Genomic DNA, 20,261 nt, shown 5'->3' with positions numbered 1-20,261 from the left:
CATTTATAACTAACATTATCGCCTATAGTGAATAAAGAAAAATATTCAAGACCTTAGTGCATGAAATCCAGGACTTTTTAATAGCTTCTTAGGTCTCTTAGGTTTTTTGAGCAGTAGACTTCAGTGCTTTTTAAGACTTTTCAAGACTTGCAGATAGCCCGTTTGAGCCGCTTTCTGTGAGAAAAACACAACACGTGACCACAAAAATGAACATTCTGTCCTGCATAAAGTGAAATATACCTTACATGTGATGAACACTGGAATACACTGTAAACAATGGTGGCCCAAATCCAGCAGGCTATTCGAGTCCAGTTTGAATACTGAGTGTGTGAAACACTGCCTTCCTCAGTCCCCCCCCCCACCCGCTTCCTCTCCTTGAGTCATCCGGGGCAGGGCTGACCAGAGCAGTTCTTCAGCTGGCAGCTTTAGCATGTGTACAGGAACATAAAGCTTGCCAGTGAAGAACTGCTGTGTGTCAGCCATTTGGGGCCGAGGGTGAGGGAGCGCTGGGAGTCAGCCAGCGAGCGTGAGAGTTCGAAACAAACAGCCTGGAGTGACAGACGGGCCTTCTTCTTCCTTCTCTTCCCGTTCTTCTGCTTCAGATGCACATAGTCCTGCAGAAAGAGAAGAAGAGATCATTTAGCCTCCCCTCGAAACTCCCCGCTCCGGTAGCGTGGGTATGAGTTTGGCCCGCGGCCAGTCGCACACGTACAGTAGGTGGGTGCAGTCGAGGTACCGTGTGTGCGATCAGCTGTGAGTAAGTGGGTGAAATGAGCTGATATGTGAGAATGACTGGGGAGATGCACACATTATCATGTGTTAGATTACCAGGGGGGCTACATGCATCAGCAGCTCAGCTTTGCCCCTGCACGTTACCCGGCGCCAGCAATAAATTCTTAGATATTCTCGTAGTTATGATGCCTAAAAATCACAGACCGTCTTCTTGAAAAACACTCTGCCTTTTCTTTTTTTCCCCTTTTTTTTTTTTCTATCATGTCGGTTACCGTGGTTACGAAGCATGAGCAAGAGGCGATAAAGAGAAGTAGACAGTCTACATGAAAGCAGAGATCCTGGAATCCTTTCATCAGTCCAAAGAGTTACTTGTTTATCGAAGTCCGAATTAATAAAGTGAATGTTCAGGTGTTTTCCAGAGGGAAAACCTGTAGCTACACCTGATCTACATTTGCTACTGCGTGTTGAAGAGGCTCTTGTTGCTGTTTCACAACACACTTTGTAAATACTTCTGACTAAGTTGTAAGTTTAAATGTGGAAAAAAGGTAGAAGTAGTAGCTACTGGTGGCCCAGCAGGATTGAGTAGCTAGCCCCCGTGGGGTTAGGGGTGTGTCGACAGTAGTGCTGTCATCAAACGCCTTAGACAGCGTTCAGCTTTCTGCAACTGAAATTAAAACTGACATGTTCAATTACATACCATAGTTAAATATAGATACGATCATTGTGTCTAAATTACAGGCACTATATGTAGAAGTTTTTAGCCGTGCTAGCAGTGTGGCTAGCATGCTGTATCTCCACAAGTACTTGATAGATCATAATTCACGGTTCTCAGAGGATGAATCCTACTACCCTTGATGATTCCCCCCGACTTTTCCACTAGCGCCACCGCTACGCTGACATTTATGGCTTTGGGTGAAATGTTTCGACAACTATCGGATGGATTGCCATGAAAGGTGTTACAAAGATTCAGATCCCCCACAGGATGAATTCTCATAATGTTGGTGATCCCTTCACGTTTCCTCTAGCGCCACCATCAGGTTTCAATACTTTTTGACTAAATACCCGTACAACTAATTAGAATTAGCTGTATTTTGTGTTCAGTGCTCTGGGTGTGGTCATTTTTGGAGGTTCAGGAACTTCCAGGCTGGGTCTGAACGTTGCGGATTGGTCAATTATGCTTGTTTTTTTCCGCAGCATTGTTATACACTCGGCCTTTTAAAAAAACCTGCAACTGCAAACATGTTGTTTTGCTTGTAACTTGTGGCCGAAAAATATCAGGTCTGACCAGGTCTGAGTTTTTTTGACTCATAAAATTACAATCGAGTCCATTTTTGCAGAGGACGGACGTGCGCGTACAAATGACGTGAAAGGCGACTGTCGCACTTTTGATCCATCAGTGGACTAAATTTGCGTAGCCTTCCCAGGACTTTGGCCCTGCTGTCGAAATGCAAATCACAATTCGCTGGAGGAAGTTCCTGGACATTGGTTCTTGGGAAATTAAAGTTCCTGGAACTTTTAGTCGGAAGGCACCTGTGGTAAACGTTATACCTGCTAAACATCAGCATGTTAGCGTTGTCATTGTTACTATGTTAGCATGTTGGTGATAGTACTAACTTCAAAGCACCGCTGTGCTCAAGTCTAGCCTCACACAACAGCTAGCATTGCTATAGACGCTTAGTCTTGTTTTTTCGTTCATCTTTTTCCCCCCCGTTTTTTTCCCCTCTCCTTTTTTAACATTTATTTGGGGTTTCGTCTGAACCTTAAATCATATTGTTTTTGAAAACAAAAGAACATAACACGTTCACGAATTACACTCCAGCGCTTGCCAACCCAGATCTTAAGCAACTGATAACTGCATGTAAAAATAAACAGAACATTCACAGTCAGGTTAAACATACTGAAGGTTTGACCACCTTAAGACTAACACATGTAAAGCTATGGCAGGTCTGTAGTTTTCTTGCCTTCAGAAAATGTAATCTTGTAGTGATCTTGAGATATTGAAGACATGCTCCGCTCCTGTGGTTGACAATGAGTAACACATGCTGTACATTCCCGCAGTAAGGAGAACCAGAATAATCTCAGGTATTTGAGCGGCCCGTAGCCTGTAGCCTGTGCACAGCAGGGGAGGGTTGGTCAAAAGTCAACAAGACTTATGAAGATTCTACAGACACTGGCGCAGGGAGAAATCATTTTATCTCACACTTTGTTGGGATTTATCTCCAGCATCATCCTGAGGAGGCCAGAGTCATTTCCATTCAGATGTGAATCGGTGATCATTGATATGAAAGTACTTGGGTTGTAATGGAAAAACACTAACACGATTTTCTTCCAACTCCTGATTAATTTATCTACATGACACATATCAGTCTTTTTTTTTTTTTTTTTTTTTTTTTTTTAAAATGGGTGACTCATCATGCAGATGCCCTGACTGCCTGTTCTGACTTGTGACTGATGCAAACTAAAAAAAAAAAAAAAAAAAAGTTTCCATAACCAAATCTCTTACTCTTTTTAAAAACCACTGAAATCAAATCAACGTCTAATAAATCTTTCAAAATCAAGTGTTGATTTTTTTAATTAGTGAGTCATGTAACTGGTTACTGGACTCCAAAATGGTGCCCATTCACTCCAGGGAAAGTTTGCTTTATGTCCCTCCTGCTCTGCCTGCAGGATTTTCACCTCTCCACTCTTTCAGGGGTCTGACAGTCAAAGCTGAGGCCCATTAGCCATGCGGGGACACGGGGTCTATTTAAGCCAGCTCTGCTCTCAGTCTCCCTTCTCTCTTACGCCGGGAGCCTCCGTCTCCCCGGTAATTGGTTTTGTTGATTTTCTTGCTGAGTTACGCTACTGAAGCAGCTCACTTCCACACCCAATGCTTATCTTTTTGTAAATAGTTTAGATTGTTTGTATTTGAAATGAAACATTCATTAGCACTTAAACTTGGCTGGTGTGACGCACTTTGAGCTGCCCTGTGATAGTTGCTCACCAAGTGCATATGCCAAAAAAAATAATTAAAAAAAATAAATCTATCTTTCACTGGTTTGTTTTTACTTTGTATGGCCACTTGCATGTGTATACAAAAAGGTGGCTGGGTTGTCTGGGCCCCTCAGTTGTGAAACTCTCAAACTCAGTATGCTGGTCAAACTCACTTTTATCTTATGGCTTTGTCTTAACTGATGATAATTGTTATAATTGTTTTAATTATTTTATCTTGCTTTATAACTTATGTTTTGGATTTTATTACTTTGATTCTTTGCTTTTACTGTAAAGCACTCTCTGTAACTGTGTATTGAAAGTTGCTATACAAACAAAGTTATAATTATTATTATTAGCGCCTCGTGCCATGAACTTGACATCGAGGTGCCAGTACGAATGAGTCGGCATATTTTTTTTGCAGTGTATGCTGCAAAAAAACATGAGAAGCAGGTTTTGAAAGAAGTGGAACTTCCTAGGAAGGCTGTCATCGTCACAGCAGTATCTTAAAGCCAACCCCCCCGCAGGCCTCGACACGCGCGCGTGACAGCGTTAGTCTGAATGAAGTAAGGGAGGAAGGCGTACAGCACAAGTCCTCTGGCCACACACGGGACCACTGACAGTCACAACTGTTGACTAAGGCTGCCACAACCTCAAACTGAAACTGAATTAGTTATATTATGTTCCATAGCGGGCCACTCCTTCCACACACAGTGACTCTGTATCTTTATGTTCACAACAATGGGCAGTGTTGAGGCCCCGACTCTTTTGCCGTGCCACTCTTATCCATATCTCGTCTTCTTTTTTTGTTTCGGTCTTTTCTGACTTGACTGTCCTCTCCACCCTCTCTCTCGGTCAGATCAGACTGTCCTGCATTCCTCACATTCCAGCTGCGTATGTTAGAAATTCCATCCGGCTGCTGTGGGCTTGCACGGCCTCTTCCACTCCTCCTTTTCCATCCCTCTATCCTTCACCCGTCCCTTCTCTATGTACTCGTCTACATCTGGTCTGCACCAGACGCGGCGGACGTGGCTTCACCGTCAGGTTCACCCTCACCTCCCCTCCGCCTTTTTCCGTTTTTCATATCTCATACCTCCCCCATCTGACTCGGTCTGTCTTAAGCGAGGGAGGCAGACAGAGCCACATGACAGCCAGTGTGGAAGGCCTTGAGAAGCCTTTTATACAGGGGGCAACAGTGTAAGAGGCGATAACACACAGTCTAATGCACAAAAGACTGGGCTTATCTGGGGCTGTGGACGTGCACTCTATGCCACGGCAGGGAGGATAAGAAAGAGGAAAGGCACACTGGAGTTTTAACGGGCAGGATGTGCGTGTCAGAGAGAAATAGGAATGACGGTGTGTAAACAGGAGGGTGTGAATGAACCGTGCACAAAGCGAGGAGGTAGAAGTGACATTTTAACTCTTTAGAAGGTCTTGTCTTATCAAGCCCCAGCCGCAAACGCAAGAGCGGAGTTTGAATTTATGTATCTAGAGAGCTTGAACCTGTGCATTACGCTAAACAGGTAGAGGCAGCACACTGCTGTTGTACGCTGATCAGCCACAACATTCAAACCGGTAACCGTTTTCAATGTCGGGGCTGATCTCAGTGGAGATGGAGAGCGGGAGCAGTAAACAAAACGGAGTGTAAGATGGAGCGTGAGTCAGATAGATCGTTGTCAGAAAGAGACAGACAGACCTTCTTGCCGTGCTAGGAGCCCACTCATGTGGTCTTTTCGTGTTTTGGGGTCATGCTATTGTGTGGGAATACCACATGAGGTGAAGAGCTAAAATGCCTCACTCGTCGGTCTGACGAATTGCAGGATTATTACACGAAATGACAGATTTGCGTACTGGTGCTGCAGCGCTGTGGATGGAAACACGCGATAATGAAACGTTATGCGTCTATTACATCAATTCAGGTACATTCCTCTGCTGTGGGTGTGGCCCAGCTGGAGAGTGTTTACTGCCCCAGATTGTAGTCTGTAATATAGACTGATCATTTTAGACTGGGAATGGGGACAAAGACAGGGAAAGGGCGGTGGCTTTGGCAACGCTCTGATCATAGTGCAGAGAGTCTCTTCTTATGCTCTGCTGCTCGCTGTTTGCTGGACTTTAATGGCTATCTGACTTTAACCCTGAGATCAGCGCAAAAAAGTAGTTTTGGTTTGTTTTTGGTTTGCTAAGAGGAATAGCCGAGTGCCATTCTGAATTCATGACATCCTGGGAGATGGTAATGTGCCGTACAAGGCCCGTAAGCCTGTCCTCGGGCAGTCTGTGCCATTTTGTTTGAACGAACTGGATCCCCCCCCTTAATGAACCTACATAACACATCCCTTCTTGCCCCATCCTCCCTTGGCAAAGCACGCAATAGGAATGAAGGGTGTAACCCAAGTTGAGCAAGATGGCTTCACTTCTGCAAATGTAGGCAATAAAACAGCACGGGGAGGCTGCTTATTTCGCCTGGACGCGGGGCAAACACATGTAGACAGGATGGGTTGCTTTCTAACCGACACCCTGACATTCCCATGTGATCCTCATTGACAGGGTGGCTTATGTCACACTCCTGGGTTGCAATGGCAGAAATGCAGCTCGTGACACAGCCTATTGCGCATTCCTACCGGCACACTGAACTCTGGCTGTACAATTATGTAAGACAGGCTCCACTGATGTAACTTATACTACAGTAAGCTTCCACCAGAAACCATTAATCCCAAAGAAAGACTTAGACATAATTGCACTTTACTTTTAAAACATTTTTCTAGGACTTTAAAAGACTGTAAAGAATTGTATGTGAGTTGAGGAGACTCAAGAACCCAGAGCTGGACAGGGAGGCCTAAATTCTTTGTTACGTCACCTGCTTTAAGAATGTTTTACTGGTTCTCGCAAACATCTACAGTAAATTGCTTGTTCTTATAAACGTATCTTTCATTTGACGAATCCTCCATCTCTGCCAGATGGCTGCTGGTGTCCCTGCATTTCTGAGAAATGACTCGGCCTCACTTATCTTCCTGGTTTTCACCTATCCCCTACTTGAGCACAGGCTCATTCCTTGGCCTAACATGAACTCAGCAAATTTTAAGAGGCTTCGAACACTGACACTTTTTGACACAAGTTTGGATTACACAAATGCAGACCCCAACTTGCCACATCTTGCTATAGTTTGTAAATCCAACATTTGAACCGGTTTACGAACGACTAAATGAACTCTTTAGGGATGAGTGCGAGATTCGTGGTTTTCTAAGCGCACTGTGCGGTAGTCATGACACATAATAGATTTAAACATAAAAACAAATCTGGAAATCTTTTAACATGCCGTCTGTGTACCTTTGCTGGCTTTTTGGTTCCCTTCTGTATTAATTTAGACATCATCCTGACTTTTTGTAGCACAATTAACTCAGCCCTTTAGTTGCCATCGGCCTTTGTAAAATAACTGCATGTGCAAATACTCCATGCAGCACTTTAACAAAGCCTCTGCCCACAGTTTCACATTGTCAATCGTCTGACTGTTGGTTAAATGTTCGCAGGAGCCGTGAGGTCGTGGTGGGGTGGCCTAATGTCACATTTCCAGGGTGCCCATAAATCCTACTAGCCCCCCTGTGTCAGTAGGCCCGGACGATACGATCTGTGACACACGGGCAGGCCTTCAGCCAGAACTCCTATAACATCAAATCCACATCCTCGAGAATCTGACGACGCCGAACTGTGCAGAAGCCTGTCAGTGTAAGACAAACAAACAAAAAAACAAAAAACAAAAAAAACAAACAAGCACACAATCAAAAAAAAAAAAAACCGGAGAGGTGAATTTTACTTGGATAAAGTCGCGTTACGGACGGTTTCCCAGTTGCCGTTTCCACGCAAACTGGGTCATCAAGCCGCCACAGGCTAAATCAGGCGGACAGACACAAGCATTTAGCCAGCAGAGACACACAGACACCAAGTAATACGCCCCACCTTGACCGCCGGCCGGGTCGCTCCTGCGCGGACGACCCATCTGAACGGTCCGGCGGAGTTCAGGCTGCCTCGCCCACTGCTCGGCGGAGTCCCGGACCTTCGGCAGGGTGTGTCGTTGCCTGTCGGTTTCTTTTACATCCACGACATAATACGGTTCGGCAGCATTTATATATCGGGTGGCGAGCCTACTTTTCAGCGCAGCGGCGGCGGAGAAGGCAGCGCAGGACTTCAGCCCCTTTTACACAACTCCTGCCCCACTCCTCTCTCTCTCTCTCTCTCTCTCTCTCTCTCTCTCTGTCTCCCTCGCACACGCACACACACACACACACACACACAAGTCAGACACACACCCGGCTTCCCACTCCGATCAGCTGGCAGCGTAATGACGTAGGCCGCAACGGGAAGCGGACGTCAGATGTGTCACGGATCTGACGTGCGCACGCAGGGCTACTGTACAGCGCCCATGAGGCAGCAGATTGACCTGTTTCCAATAATCAGTGGCGGAAGAAGTGTTGAGATTTTCTGCTTCAGTAAAAGTAGCTAAACACAACTGTAAAAATACTCCAGTACAGGTAAAGGTCCTTTATTTCTAATGTCACTCACAGAAGCAGAAATATTTGTGGAAAAATGTACTTTAAGTATTAAAAGTAAAAGTGGTCATGGGGAAAAATGGCCCTGGCGAGTGTTAGATTATTATACACTTAATTCATTTATCATGATTCATTCATGTGTAAGTAGCATTTTACAGTTGTAGTAGGTTGAGGTGGCGCACAGCATTTTCTTACAAAAAAAAAACAGACAAAAAACACATAATGATCATAACAACCACTGTTAAAATAATGATAGTAATAACAATAATAACATAACTCATACTACCCATTGATACTCAACCTTTATCATGCAGTGGTGCAGTCTAGTTCTCTCCCTCCCCTCTACCGAACCACTCCCTGCGCCTGAATCTGGGTTTTTTTTCTTCAAATTTTTTTTCATTTCATTGTGAACTAAAGTAATATAAATAAAGCTAAAAACAGAATACCAACATGTACCACCCATCACTAGCATCTACAAAACGACAATGCAAATGAATAAACAAGAACATTGAAGAGAAAGAAAGATAGGAAATAAGAAAGAAAGAAAGAAAACGTATACTCATTGTAATGAGTATAAATTAGATTTTAATTCTAATTTCATCTGCATTGCTAGACATTGTACTTCATCAAGGGCACTGGTGAAACACTATAGTTTGCCCTGTGGCTCCAAATGATTGAGAAATTGAAATTTCCAGAGAAAATATTAATATATAAATGTATATGTAAAATTTCAATCTGAAAAGTAACTTGTAGCTATGGCTGTTAAATAAATATAGTGGAGTAACAGTATAAAGTATCATAAAATACTCACCACTGATAATAATTCACATACACGTAGAGGAAGTTTTAATAGCAGCAGACTCTGTGCTCAGGATGTCTCTGAAAAAGGACATTCACATATCTGTCTTCACTTAAAGTATCTTGACAATAAGAGTTTATTAGACATGAAGCTTGGCCATAGTGAGGGTTTGAAAAGTACAGCATCACATACATAAAAAAATAAGAATGAACATGGTAATTTTCGTTAAAAATCTGTTGGAAGCCTAATTTTCTTAATTTAAAAACGTTATTTATTATACTGAGTGTTAAAATGTTCACAAAAAATGCATTTTTTTCCTCTTAAGGAGTATTATCATGATATTAGACAAAAACAACTTGGCCAAAAATTAGAGAAAACGACTGAATACGCACACAACATCAATATGAATGCACAGTCACATGACACCCACATCTTTTCTATATATCAAATACAGCAGTTCAATAACACCGCGACTGGTTTGATCTCTGAAGTTACAGTTATGAGGCAGAAAATGGGTCCCCAATAAACCCATGTTGACGATTAAGTTTGTTTATTTGCACAGGTAACAAAACACACACAATATATTGTAGGATTATTTAAAAAAAAGGTTGTGCTGCGGAGATTTAAATTAAAAAAAAACCTAAGGGGCTTATATGTACAGACATCTCGCCAAAAAAAGAAATAAACAGTGACAACTAAGTTTGGATTTTATCATTGAAGAAAAACAAGATATAACATTATTACGAAACACATCGGCACAACATGCAGAAGAAAAAAGAATAACCAATAAACAGAGAGCATATGCTAATATTCAAATAAACGTGAGACACGACATGAGAAATAGTTCAATACGTTCAGTTTGGCCAAAAGGATGTCTCAGTTGTAGTGCACTCATTGAAAGGAAGACAATGCTCCTCCTAATGTCTCAGCATCATCTGTTTATCTGTTGTCAGAGCCAAAATAATTTACTTGTTTTCAAAGGAGGCAAATTGAAGCCATCACACTCAGTTGCTGAGACTAATGTTGCACGGACTTGAACTGTAATCACATTGTTTCTGACATTGTTTTGGCCGGTTGGCTCATCGGAGCAATAGTTCATTTCATTTCAATTCATTTATGGCTAAGGACAGCGCACATTAATCAACATTTCTGCAAATGTGCCAGTGCTTGCCAGCTGGGTAATTTTCAGCCGCAGTCCTCTGGCGAGATGTTCTGAAAACCATAAAGTGATAGTGAAAAAATACAGACAGGAAGACGACAACGAGGCACCGTAAAGAGACAGAATATGCAATCTTAAAACAGGACACAAGCCATCCAGAGCTACAGGAAACAGTGTAACAGTACAATAATACAGCAACAATAGCCACTATTTGATGCAGCAAGTTAGCCAGTTATAATAATTAAGTTAACTCTCTATTTTTTACATTAAAGAGCTGACATCAGACTTTCCAAAGGCCAGGCACTGAGACTTTGTGTGAGGATATGGTGAGTGGCACAGTTTCTTATTTCACTGAATCTGTCAGCCACCTCTACTGCTGAAAAATGAAACTCTCGAAGCTGCCACAGAAGTGTCTCATAATGCATTTCAAGAAATGGTCTCGACATGCTGTCTCCAAAAAAGACCTTGAACTGTGGCTTCGTAAAGTCCCACCTTCTTCTCATAAGTTCCAGCATTTTTCAACAAGCAATCATGGTCTCAGTTGTTTCAGTCATTTATCTGCTGCAATGTGTGTCCTGGTGGTGGTTTTGAGGATCCGTCGAGCTGACATTAATGCTTGAAAAGAACCACGGTCTGTATGTCTGACTGTCTCACACTGTCAGGGTCGCTTGCCCGTCCTCCCACAGTTCCAGCCAGGCTCCCTCTGCCTTTACCATATTTAGATTTTTTGACTTCTGCACCTCTAAAACTGTGGTGGTGAGCAGTAATTGTAAATGCAGGCTTCAATCATGTCTCTGTAAATAATATTATAAAGACTGCGGTCTAGACCAGCTTTATATGAAAAGTGCCCTGAGATAACTTCTGTCATGATTTAGTGCTATATAAATAAAACTGACTTGACTTGACTTGACACTGATGAAAAACCAGTAACACGGCAACCTAAACCACTGTACCTTAGCCTTAGCCAACGTTAGCTGCTGGTCATACCAGACCAAATAAGTATAGCGACCGTACTTACAATAGTACTTAACTGAGCAGGGGTGCCTTTTATTGCGCATGAATTAAACATCTCACTTTTAAGGTAGAAAAGTTACAAAGCCTCACTTAATGGTGTGTTGTGTCTCATTAGATTATCTTGAGGTCCACTGTGTCAAGATCAAATTTTTAAAGGTGCTATATGTAAGTTTTTGCTATTGCTACATAGACAACATTATCATTAACAGCTGTTTACTTTCCAGTCTAGAAGAAACATTGGGTTCAGCATCAATCTTCATTCCTGTACTCGCCAAGAGCAGTCTCCAGTGGTGGAAAGCAACGGCAATGTTAACTCTTGCTTTGCCTCTATTTCTATCACTTCTTTTCTTCTACTGAAGTTAGCATGCTAACCAGCTAGCTCCGGTCTGGCAGGGCCCGTCTCGTCACTTTGTGATAGTGAGTCACTGTAGCGTCCGGAGTGCCCTCGGCCCAGCCCTCAGAGCGAGTATTCTAACCTCTTGACCTGTATACGCAACGATGGCTGAAGCTCTTGGCAAGCGACCGTTGTCACCACCACCACCACCAGCCGCTCCCGACAAGAAAATCTGTTCATCAGGCAGAGGTAACTTACATATCGCAGCTTTAAATGTTTTCGTTATTTCAGTTTTGTGTTTTCATGTTGCACATTCATTAATTCATTAAAGTGTTTATAAGTCATTTTAGGAGCTTATTTTGGGTCCAGGGACCCCCTAGCAGATTTATCTAACCATGGTCAGAAACCTGGATGTCAGCAATGCTACATCCATGTTAGACATTACATGCGCAGCTTAAATGCAACTCTGCTTCTGACTGAAGTGTGCTCAAAGTCTCAGGGAGAAAAAAAAAAAACACGAACTGTCAACATTTACAGAAAAAGGTTCAGGATGAGTTTGCTGACGAAGCGGCCTATAAAGTTTAAACCTGCATCTAATTGCACAAAAGTTGTGCCTAATTAAGACAGCATAAGTGTCTGCAAATGGCCCCCAGAGACATCAGCAGGACAAAATGAACTTATTACCCTCTTAGCACTGACGCACGCCGACACCCGCACAGCAAAGACTGTAAGGCCACGCTCCTTTTTTTTCTTTTTGGCTGTCTCTCTCTCCTGCGCTTGTCCGTCTGCACCTTTAAGGTTGCTGCAGTCGGAGAAGCTGCGTCCTCACTGTCACCTGACACAGTGAGCACACACAGCAAATCCACACGAGACCAAATCCGCTGTCTCATTCCCATGTCTTCTCCTTCCTCTGCCTGTTTTAAAGCAACTTTATGGATTTAGTTTTTCACAGAGTATATAAATAGAGGTAGACTTACCACAACCTTACAGATTTTAGATATAAATTAGTAAAAACCGCCTTCCTGATTTGGACCTTTAATTCTTTGTGAGTTGCTGTACTTCCCAGGAGACTTTTCAATGACCTCCTACCACATGGATCTGATGACTGTTTCTGTAGAAATGCTAATCACGCCGAAGTTGCTCAATGCTAGCTGGTAACATGTAACCTTCGTTGCATACTGATTCGGCTGCAATGTCCTTTTTAGGCATTTGTGGAGGGGTTAATCATTATGAGTCACTGGTTGTGATTAAAACACCAATATGTAACATTACATAGGATCAGTATAGAAAATAAAGAAAAGACGAGTCACTGTATCCCTCACAGTGTTGTTTGGTGCAAGTAGCTTATTGCCTCAGTGTCCCGTTCCCTTTTTCACATTGCCTGCCTCGTACATATTTGGGAGTCTTTAGTCATGAACTCACCACTCTAATAGTTGGTGGTTGTTTGGGTAGAGTTTAAATGTCTGTGGTGAAAATTGTTATATAACATTTAATAATTTCAGGCTCTAAATCCGCTCATAGAATAAGCTGTACGTTACATCTGTTACTCAACGTGTTTAACACGGAATAACCCACTGCACCATGTAAGATGATCCAGATGCCCTCTGAAGACTGTCTGTACTAACTGCTATACATATCTAGACTGCCTGGCGATATACCAGTGAGGTTAAACACCCTTCTGTAAAACATTCACAGTGATTGGATTGAAATTCCTAGGTTTTTTATGTACAAGTCTTCTCCAAACAAAATCGAATTTGACATGTTTGCAAAAGCTTTTGAGCTGTTGTTTAAAAATGTTCCAGTTGCCATTGCACTTACTGCAACTGAAGATCTGTTTGTGTAACGATGCCTGCACCAGATGGAGAAGCGTGCGAGTCACAACTTCCCCCACCACCATTCGTGACTCGCAAGTTCATCAGAACAAGTCATGATCTGGGGCACGGTTGCCTACACATAAAAACACAACCAGTCACATGACCTGTTTGAATAAATAGCAAGTTGTGGATAAAAGGTTGTGTGGAGGTGTGAATAAGTGTAGTTGTGTGGGCCGTAAATGATCCATTTCGCCTGTACAAACATGTGAAACATGAATTAGATTTTGTGATGTCCTGTAAGCCAATTTAGAGGCCTTTAAAAAACAACTGTACACATCTGCTCTTCATTGTGACCTTTGTCAGTTCCTCATGGATAAATGTTAGGTGTCCCTTCTGACTCAGCATCATGATTTATCCTCTGTGTTCCTGTAGTTATTACTGGAAGGGCTTAGATATGTTTGGGGGTTGGGGTGAGCGGTGTGGGGGGTTGGGGCAGAAACAGGACAGACTTGTTTGAGCTCAGATATTGAACCTATTCTTAGCATTGGTTTAATAGCAGACACAACATAGCATCCAAGAGCCAAATTTAGTTGCCCAGTAATTATTAGATAGGTTACAGTGTGTGTAATACAAAGGACTGTGCTTCAGAGGGCCATACTTTAAAAATCAGTGATTGCGTGCGTGTGCGCGTGCGTCTCCGTGTATACATGCATGTGATGTGTCTACTGTACTGAGGAACCAGCGGGGGGCTGAATTCTGTGGGACAGGAATAGGATGGAAATTCCCTGGGAAATACCACGCTAAGTGCTGTGGGTGTTTTCAGATGCGACATAAAAAAAAATCCCCATGCAGCGAAGGACGCAGTTTCACAAATGGTATTCAGTTCAGTTCCTTGAACATTAGTAAAAAAACAATATCTTTTTTTTCGCCTGCTTTCCCTGTTCAGTTCAATAAATCAGTACAGGAGTGTTTTTTTTTCTTTGGATACAAAAATAAAAAGACTTTTAATGTTAAGAAAGATACTTCAGTTTCCAGAGATTAAACAGTTCATCAACGGTCCAAGATAAAACAATACTTTATAAAACGCCTTGAAACAATAATCCAGACTGTATCCACAAAACCCCAGAGTGTTCTGAAGTGAGCCAGAAGCATTTTATTGCATATTTTATTTTATTGCTCTTTGTTTGTAAAGGATAATTGTATTATTTCTTCTTTTCTAAGTTATATAGTCTCAATATAAACCTTTCAGATCCCAAAAGATTCACTCAGAAGTCATTAAAAATAAGTGTTATATAAATAGAATTTATGTATATTATAAACTTTAATGTGCGCACTGACAATCATCTCTTCCTTGTTCTTTATTATTGTGGCTTCAGCGTAAGGCCACCTACTTCTGTCCCCCCTACTCAAAAGGTCGTATCATCGGTGACTGAAGGACCATTGTCCAAGTTTACTCAAGGGCTTGAGATGGTTTAGACCAACAGGTTTCACACTGCTCTGGTTTCATCGGATGACCACGTGTGCTTGCGTGACCTGAGATTTATTTTCATCTTCAGTGTCTGTCAAATTGTCCCGGAAGTAGGTGACCTAAAGGTCACTTATTACTTAGTCCTATTTACTGACAACAGTCAAGTTTTCTGTATAGCCCAATATACAGACTTTACGGACAGTCTCCTAACAGTAAGATCGAGCTCCCTAAGAAGACAAGTAAAAAGAACAGGGGAAAAAACACTGTGTAACATTTTGTTGAAATATATGAAGCAATAGGATTAGGATGAGTCAAAAATTCAAAATGTAAAAGCCCCCCCACACACACACACACCTCCCTGGTAGGACCACACTCAGACTGAAATAAACGGTGTCTCCCTGTTGTACTTTTGTGTCTCTGTAATTGTTTTGTGTCTCTTTGCAGTACTTTTATGCCTGTTTACGACACTTTTGTGTCTCTTCGTGACCCATTTGTGACTCCTTGTGGTACTCATGTTTCTCTTTATCATACTTTCGTGTGCTTTTTTGGGGAGTTTTGTATGTCTTTTTGGTAGTCTTGTGCAGTTTTGTGTCTCTTTGTGGTAGTCTTGTGTTTCTGAAGTTGTTTTGTGTAGTTTTGTGTATCTTTGTGGTAGTTTTGTGCCTCTGAAGTTGTTTTGTGTAGTTTTGTGTCTCTTTGTTGTAGATTTGTGCCGTTTTGTGTGTCTTTGTGATAGTTTCTCTCAGTTTTGTGTCTCTTTGTGGTAGTTTTTCTCAGTTTTGTGTCTCTTTGTGGTAGTCTTGTGTCTCTGAAGTTGTTTTGTGTAGTTTTGTGTCTCTTTGTGGTAGTTTTGTGTCTCTGAAGTTGTTTTGTGTAGTTTTGTGTCTCTTTGTGGTAGTCTTGTCGCTCTGAACTGGTTTCTTGTAGTTTCGTGTGTCTTTGCGGTAGTTTTGACTAGTTTTGTTTGTTTTTGTCGTTGTTTTGTCACTCTGAACTGGTTTTGTGTAGTTTTGTGCGTCTTTGTGGTAGTTTTTCTCAGTTGTTTGTCTCTTTGTGGTAGTTTCTCTCAGTTTTGTGTCTCTTTGTGGGAGTTTTTCTCAGTTTTGTGTCTCTTTGTGGTAGTCTTGTGTCTCTGAAGCTGTTGTGTGTAGTTTTGTGTATCTTTGTGGTAGTTTTGTGCCTCTGAAGTTGTTTTGTGTAGTTTTGTGTCTCTTTGTTGTAGATTTGTGCAGTTTTGTGTGTCTTTGTGATAGTTTCTCTCAGTTTTGTGTCTCTTTGTGGGAGTTTTTCTCAGTTTTGTGTCTCTTTGTGGTAGTCTTGTGTCTCTGAAGCTGTTGTGTGTAGTTTTGTGTATCTTTGTGGTAGTTTTGTGCCTCTGAAGTTGTTTTGTGTAGTTTTGTGTCTCTTTGTTGTAGATTTGTGCCGTTTTGTGTGTCTTTGTGATAGTTTCTCTCAGTTTTGTGTCTCTTTGTGGTAGTTTTTCTCAGTTTTGTGTATCTTTGGGGTAGTCTTGTGTCTCTGAAGTTGATTTGTGTAGTTTAGTGTCTCTTTGTGGTAGTTTTGTGTCTCTGAGGTTGTTTTGTGTAGTTTTGTGTCTCTTTGTGGTAGATTTGTGCAGTTTTGTGTGTCTTTGTGATAGTTTCTCTCAGTTTTGTGTCTCTTTGTGAGAGTTTTTCTCAGTTTTGTGTCTCCTTGTGGTAGTCTTGTGTCTCTGAAGTAGTTTTTCTCAGTTTTGTGTCTCTTTGTGGTAGTTTTTTGTCTCTGTAGTTGTTTTGTGTAGTTTTTTGTCTCTTTGTGGTAGTTTTTCTCAGTTTTGTGTCTCTTTGTGGTAGTCTTGTGTCTCTGAAGTAGTTTTTCTCAGTTTTGTGTCTCTTTGTGGTAGTCTTGTGTCTCTGAAGTAGTTTTTCTCAGTTTTGTGTCTCTTTGTGGGAGTTTTTCTCAGTTGTGTGTCTCTTTGTGGTAGTCTTGTGTCTCTGAAGTAGTTTTTCTCAGTTCTGTGTCTCTTTGTGGGAGTTTTTCTCAGTTTTGTGTCTCTTTGTGGTAGTTTTTCTCAGTTTTGTGTCTCTTTGTGGTAGTCTTGCACATGGATCTGAGTTCTTCCGCCACACTATTCTCTCCTTTTAGGAGGTGTGTCCTGTTGCCATGGAGACGCGTCCCCGGGGAACGCGGCGGTGAATCGTGATTGTGGAAACGCTTGTCCCGGAGCAAGTACGACATATCAAGGGTGGCAATGTAGCATTCAGCATTTTTCCCACTTTTTCCTGCCTTTTTTTTTTTTTTTTTTTTTAAGACTGTACAAACGTTTTTTAAACCACGAAAATAGAGTCGGTTGTTTCAGGACTGAAGGGCAAAAACAGGTGCCTCTACTCGCTGTACAGTCCCGCTTCTTGTGAGTAAACGAAGATTTCCAGGTATCTGTACAGGAGTGGCCGACATTTTTTTTTTTTTTTTTTTTTGCAGTTTATTATTGTCTTGAAGAATGTTGTGAATTTCCCATATTAATGGTCTCGCAGTAAGCATTTTGTCCTAATCGTCCCCAGACTCGGTTAATGTGTTTTTAATTCTGCACGGAACCTGTCCATCGGCACCGTGTGCCAGGGCCACGTCATGCCAGAAAAGAAACGCTGGGAGCCGCTCCGGCCATCCAGGGCCTCCGACGATAAAAAGACGAAAAAGAAGAAGAAGAGAAGCAAAGCCACCGCCTCCGTCACCCCTCCAGAAAATACACGTAAACAGCTTCACAGGTTTCACATGTACAATTTTATGACTCAAACTAGGAACTACCGCTGTCACGTAAATGAAGTGGAAAGCACAATAATATCCTCTGGTATGTAGCAAAGCATTAAGCTGCATAAAATGGAAAAGTACTAGTACCTGAAAACTGCACCGGCTGAAAGATGATTAATCCCGTTTTTATCCCAGAGGTGGATAAATATTTTACTGAAGTACCCACCATATGTGATTAACTGATCTATCAATGGACAGAAAACTAATCTGAGACAAATTTTTCATTATTTTCTGACATTTTAAAAAACTGAAAGATTCATTGATTGATCAAGAAAAAAATCAACGGTAAAATCAATAATGAAAATAATTGTAATTTATATCCCATGGTCAGTACTTGGTGTTCAGATTAAGATTATACGTGCAAAACATACTGTACAACTGATCAATGATTTTTTATATGCTTGAATAATTTTAAAATACCCAACAGCATGGCCAAACCACCTGGACCATCAACATAGTACTGCCAACAGGGCACCGTCCTTCACAATAATTGATTTTTTTTTTTTTTTTAAGTCTGCAAAATTACATTTTAATTGTCTTTTAAAAGTAAAAGTTTGAAAGCAGGAATATTATTTTTGAGTATTTTTACAATTTTTATTTTTATACTACAGTATGGTACTGGAAGCAGAAATACATAGGCCTGCTTACTGTTCCACCACGGTCACCGACATCAGTCATCACCAATGTGTTATAGACATACTACTATTAATCACATTATTTTCTTTTAAGTATTTTTTATGGGGCATTTTATGTTTTTATCAGAGAGTTAACAGAGAGACAGGGAATGACAGGCAACGCCCAGGTTACTTATATAGGACACTCATGGATATGAAGAAGCACGTTGGCTGGTTTTATTCGGTCTCCAACACAGACAAAAAAGTTGCTCAAAAGCTCTAAATTTTGTTCAAAAAAATGTATTACCTGTCAGGTCTTCACTGGGCCTCAAAGACGAACCAGCTTAGAATCTGTAAAAAAGGAAAGTCTTGTGCATTCCCCTCACAAAAATGGAGGATTGAAAAAAAGATTTGGGACTTGAGGCTTTGTTACAGTAAAGGAAATGTAATTATTGTGCCAATTTTTTTTTTATTATTAAAAGCAGATCCTCCAGAAGCCCACCATGAAATAAATACTCCTGATGGAGTAAATGTTGCCTAGGGAACACAGAAAGTATTCTCATATAAACTGTCACATAATGAAAAGCCTTAAACCACTAAAAACTTCTCTCATAGCATGCACTTATAATTAGTCATGCTACAGAGTTGAGGAGCACAGAGGGAACCAAGAATTGGAAAAGCAATAATTGGAACTCACCCTAATGTATCATTGCTTCAGCAGTTCAAATGAAGGTCGCTGTAAATGTACAGAATGTAAATAGTAGCTTGGATCATCTGGTGGTGGTAGAGGATTCCCTGCAGGGTTGAATATGTCATTTGAGGATAGGCCCCCAGAGTTGCTTCCCCTTACCAGCCTATTCACAGCTCATTTCTGTAAAACGAACCCATTAGCCCTCCAACTCCAGAGGGAGTCATTAGTAATCTAAACCCTCAGTTTTGTCTGGTACTGTGCATGCGCCTACACGTTTACGTTGTCTCCCCACAGAGAAACCTCAGGCTGTATCTTTGCCCCCTGAGACCACGCCAATGTCCCTGCTGCCCCTTCAGAGTCCCAGTCAGCCCCGAGGCCAGCGGCCCAAGCTCGGGGCTACCAGTAAGAAGGAAGGAGAACGGTTCGCTGGCAGTGGCCGGAGGAGCAAAAAAAACCCAAAGGATCCGCCAGCCCCGCTGACAGGAACAAACAAAACAGGCAGCAGTGGAGCTACAGCACAGGGGTATGTGTCAGAGCTCAGCACCCAGGCCAGGGAGAGCCTGAGGTGGGAGGGAGTGCTGGAGGACCCCCTGGCTGAGGAGAAGAGGCTGGAGCTATACAGGGCCAACAGGCGGCTGCGTTACATCACACACAGAGAGTCTCTGTTAAAAGAAACCCAGGATGCCTTGAGACAGACTTTTCCTAAAGAGAGCACAGAGAGAAGAAGGCTTTGACTGAATCTGACCAACAGGAGACTGTGTCATTACTGCATTTGAGCACAGACTGAATTAAAGAAGCAAATGAGAGTCTTATGCTGTTTCACAGGCTTTATTTGTTCACAGTTTAAAATAGATTTAGCCATGGTGAGGCACAGAGTGAAGATCCTTGGGCGCCGGTAAGATGTTGGACTGAAGATAAACTGAGCATGTTGCCAATTCAGCAAAGCACCTGATAGAGATGCTTTGTCTTGAAGGTACAAAATACGTATCCACAGTGCCATGACTGTCAGAGGACGAGGACAGGACATTCTCCTGCTGGATAGGCCTGTTAAAAACTTAACAGAGGATTTGCAGCGTTTATCTTGTGCTTCTAAATTATGTAACACTTCCAGAATAGACCCAAAGTTGATCTTTCAGGACTGAAACCCGATCAGGATAATACCATTGACCCCCCTTCACATCTGCATGTCCACAAGTTGGTGAGATAGAGGAGGGTTAAATGGATGGGGGTCACACGATAGTTTTTTCACCATTACAATGTAAGAGCTTTAAAATATAGGTCAGCAGTTTCCTTTCTTTCTTTTCTTTTCTTTTTTTTTTTTTTTACAAAAAATTCCCA

At 41.8% G+C, this 20,261-nt stretch overlaps 1 protein-coding gene and 1 long non-coding RNA gene across 2 annotated transcripts; both read left to right on the top strand.

Annotated features, from left to right (window-relative positions):
- The first annotated feature begins 8,118 nt into the window (after positions 1-8,118).
- LOC120802130 lies at positions 8,119-17,038 on the top strand. The gene is made up of 3 exons (XR_005709196.1): positions 8,119-8,225; positions 11,575-11,798; positions 16,956-17,038. It is a non-coding gene; the product is annotated as an uncharacterized LOC120802130 (long non-coding RNA).
- A 397-nt stretch (positions 17,039-17,435) lies between these two features.
- c17h17orf97 (chromosome 17 C17orf97 homolog) lies at positions 17,436-19,661 on the top strand. Its single transcript, XM_040151285.1, has 2 exons — positions 17,436-17,559; positions 19,218-19,661. The coding sequence occupies exons 1-2, from the start codon at positions 17,439-17,441 to the stop codon at positions 19,655-19,657; spliced, it is 561 nt and encodes a 186-aa protein (XP_040007219.1). The 5' UTR covers positions 17,436-17,438; the 3' UTR covers positions 19,658-19,661.
- Positions 19,662-20,261: the final 600 nt, after the last annotated feature.

This window comes from Xiphias gladius, chromosome 17 (genome assembly GCF_016859285.1).
Source record: "Xiphias gladius isolate SHS-SW01 ecotype Sanya breed wild chromosome 17, ASM1685928v1, whole genome shotgun sequence".
NCBI lineage: Eukaryota > Metazoa > Chordata > Actinopteri > Istiophoriformes > Xiphiidae > Xiphias > Xiphias gladius.
Note: the sequence above shows the minus strand (reverse complement) of the source record. Positions and strands in the feature narration are given on the sequence as shown.

What these genes read in the sequence shown, in the direction of transcription:
- c17h17orf97 (XM_040151285.1), top strand. Translation starts at nt 17,439, where the DNA reads ATGCCAGAAAAGAAACGCTGGGAGCCGCTCCGGCCATCCAGGGCCTCC. An exon ending in CACCCCTCCAGAAAATACAC is followed by an intron (nt 17,560 to 19,217) that starts GTAAACAGCTTC and finishes GTCTCCCCACAG; the next exon opens with AGAAACCTCAGGCTGTATCT.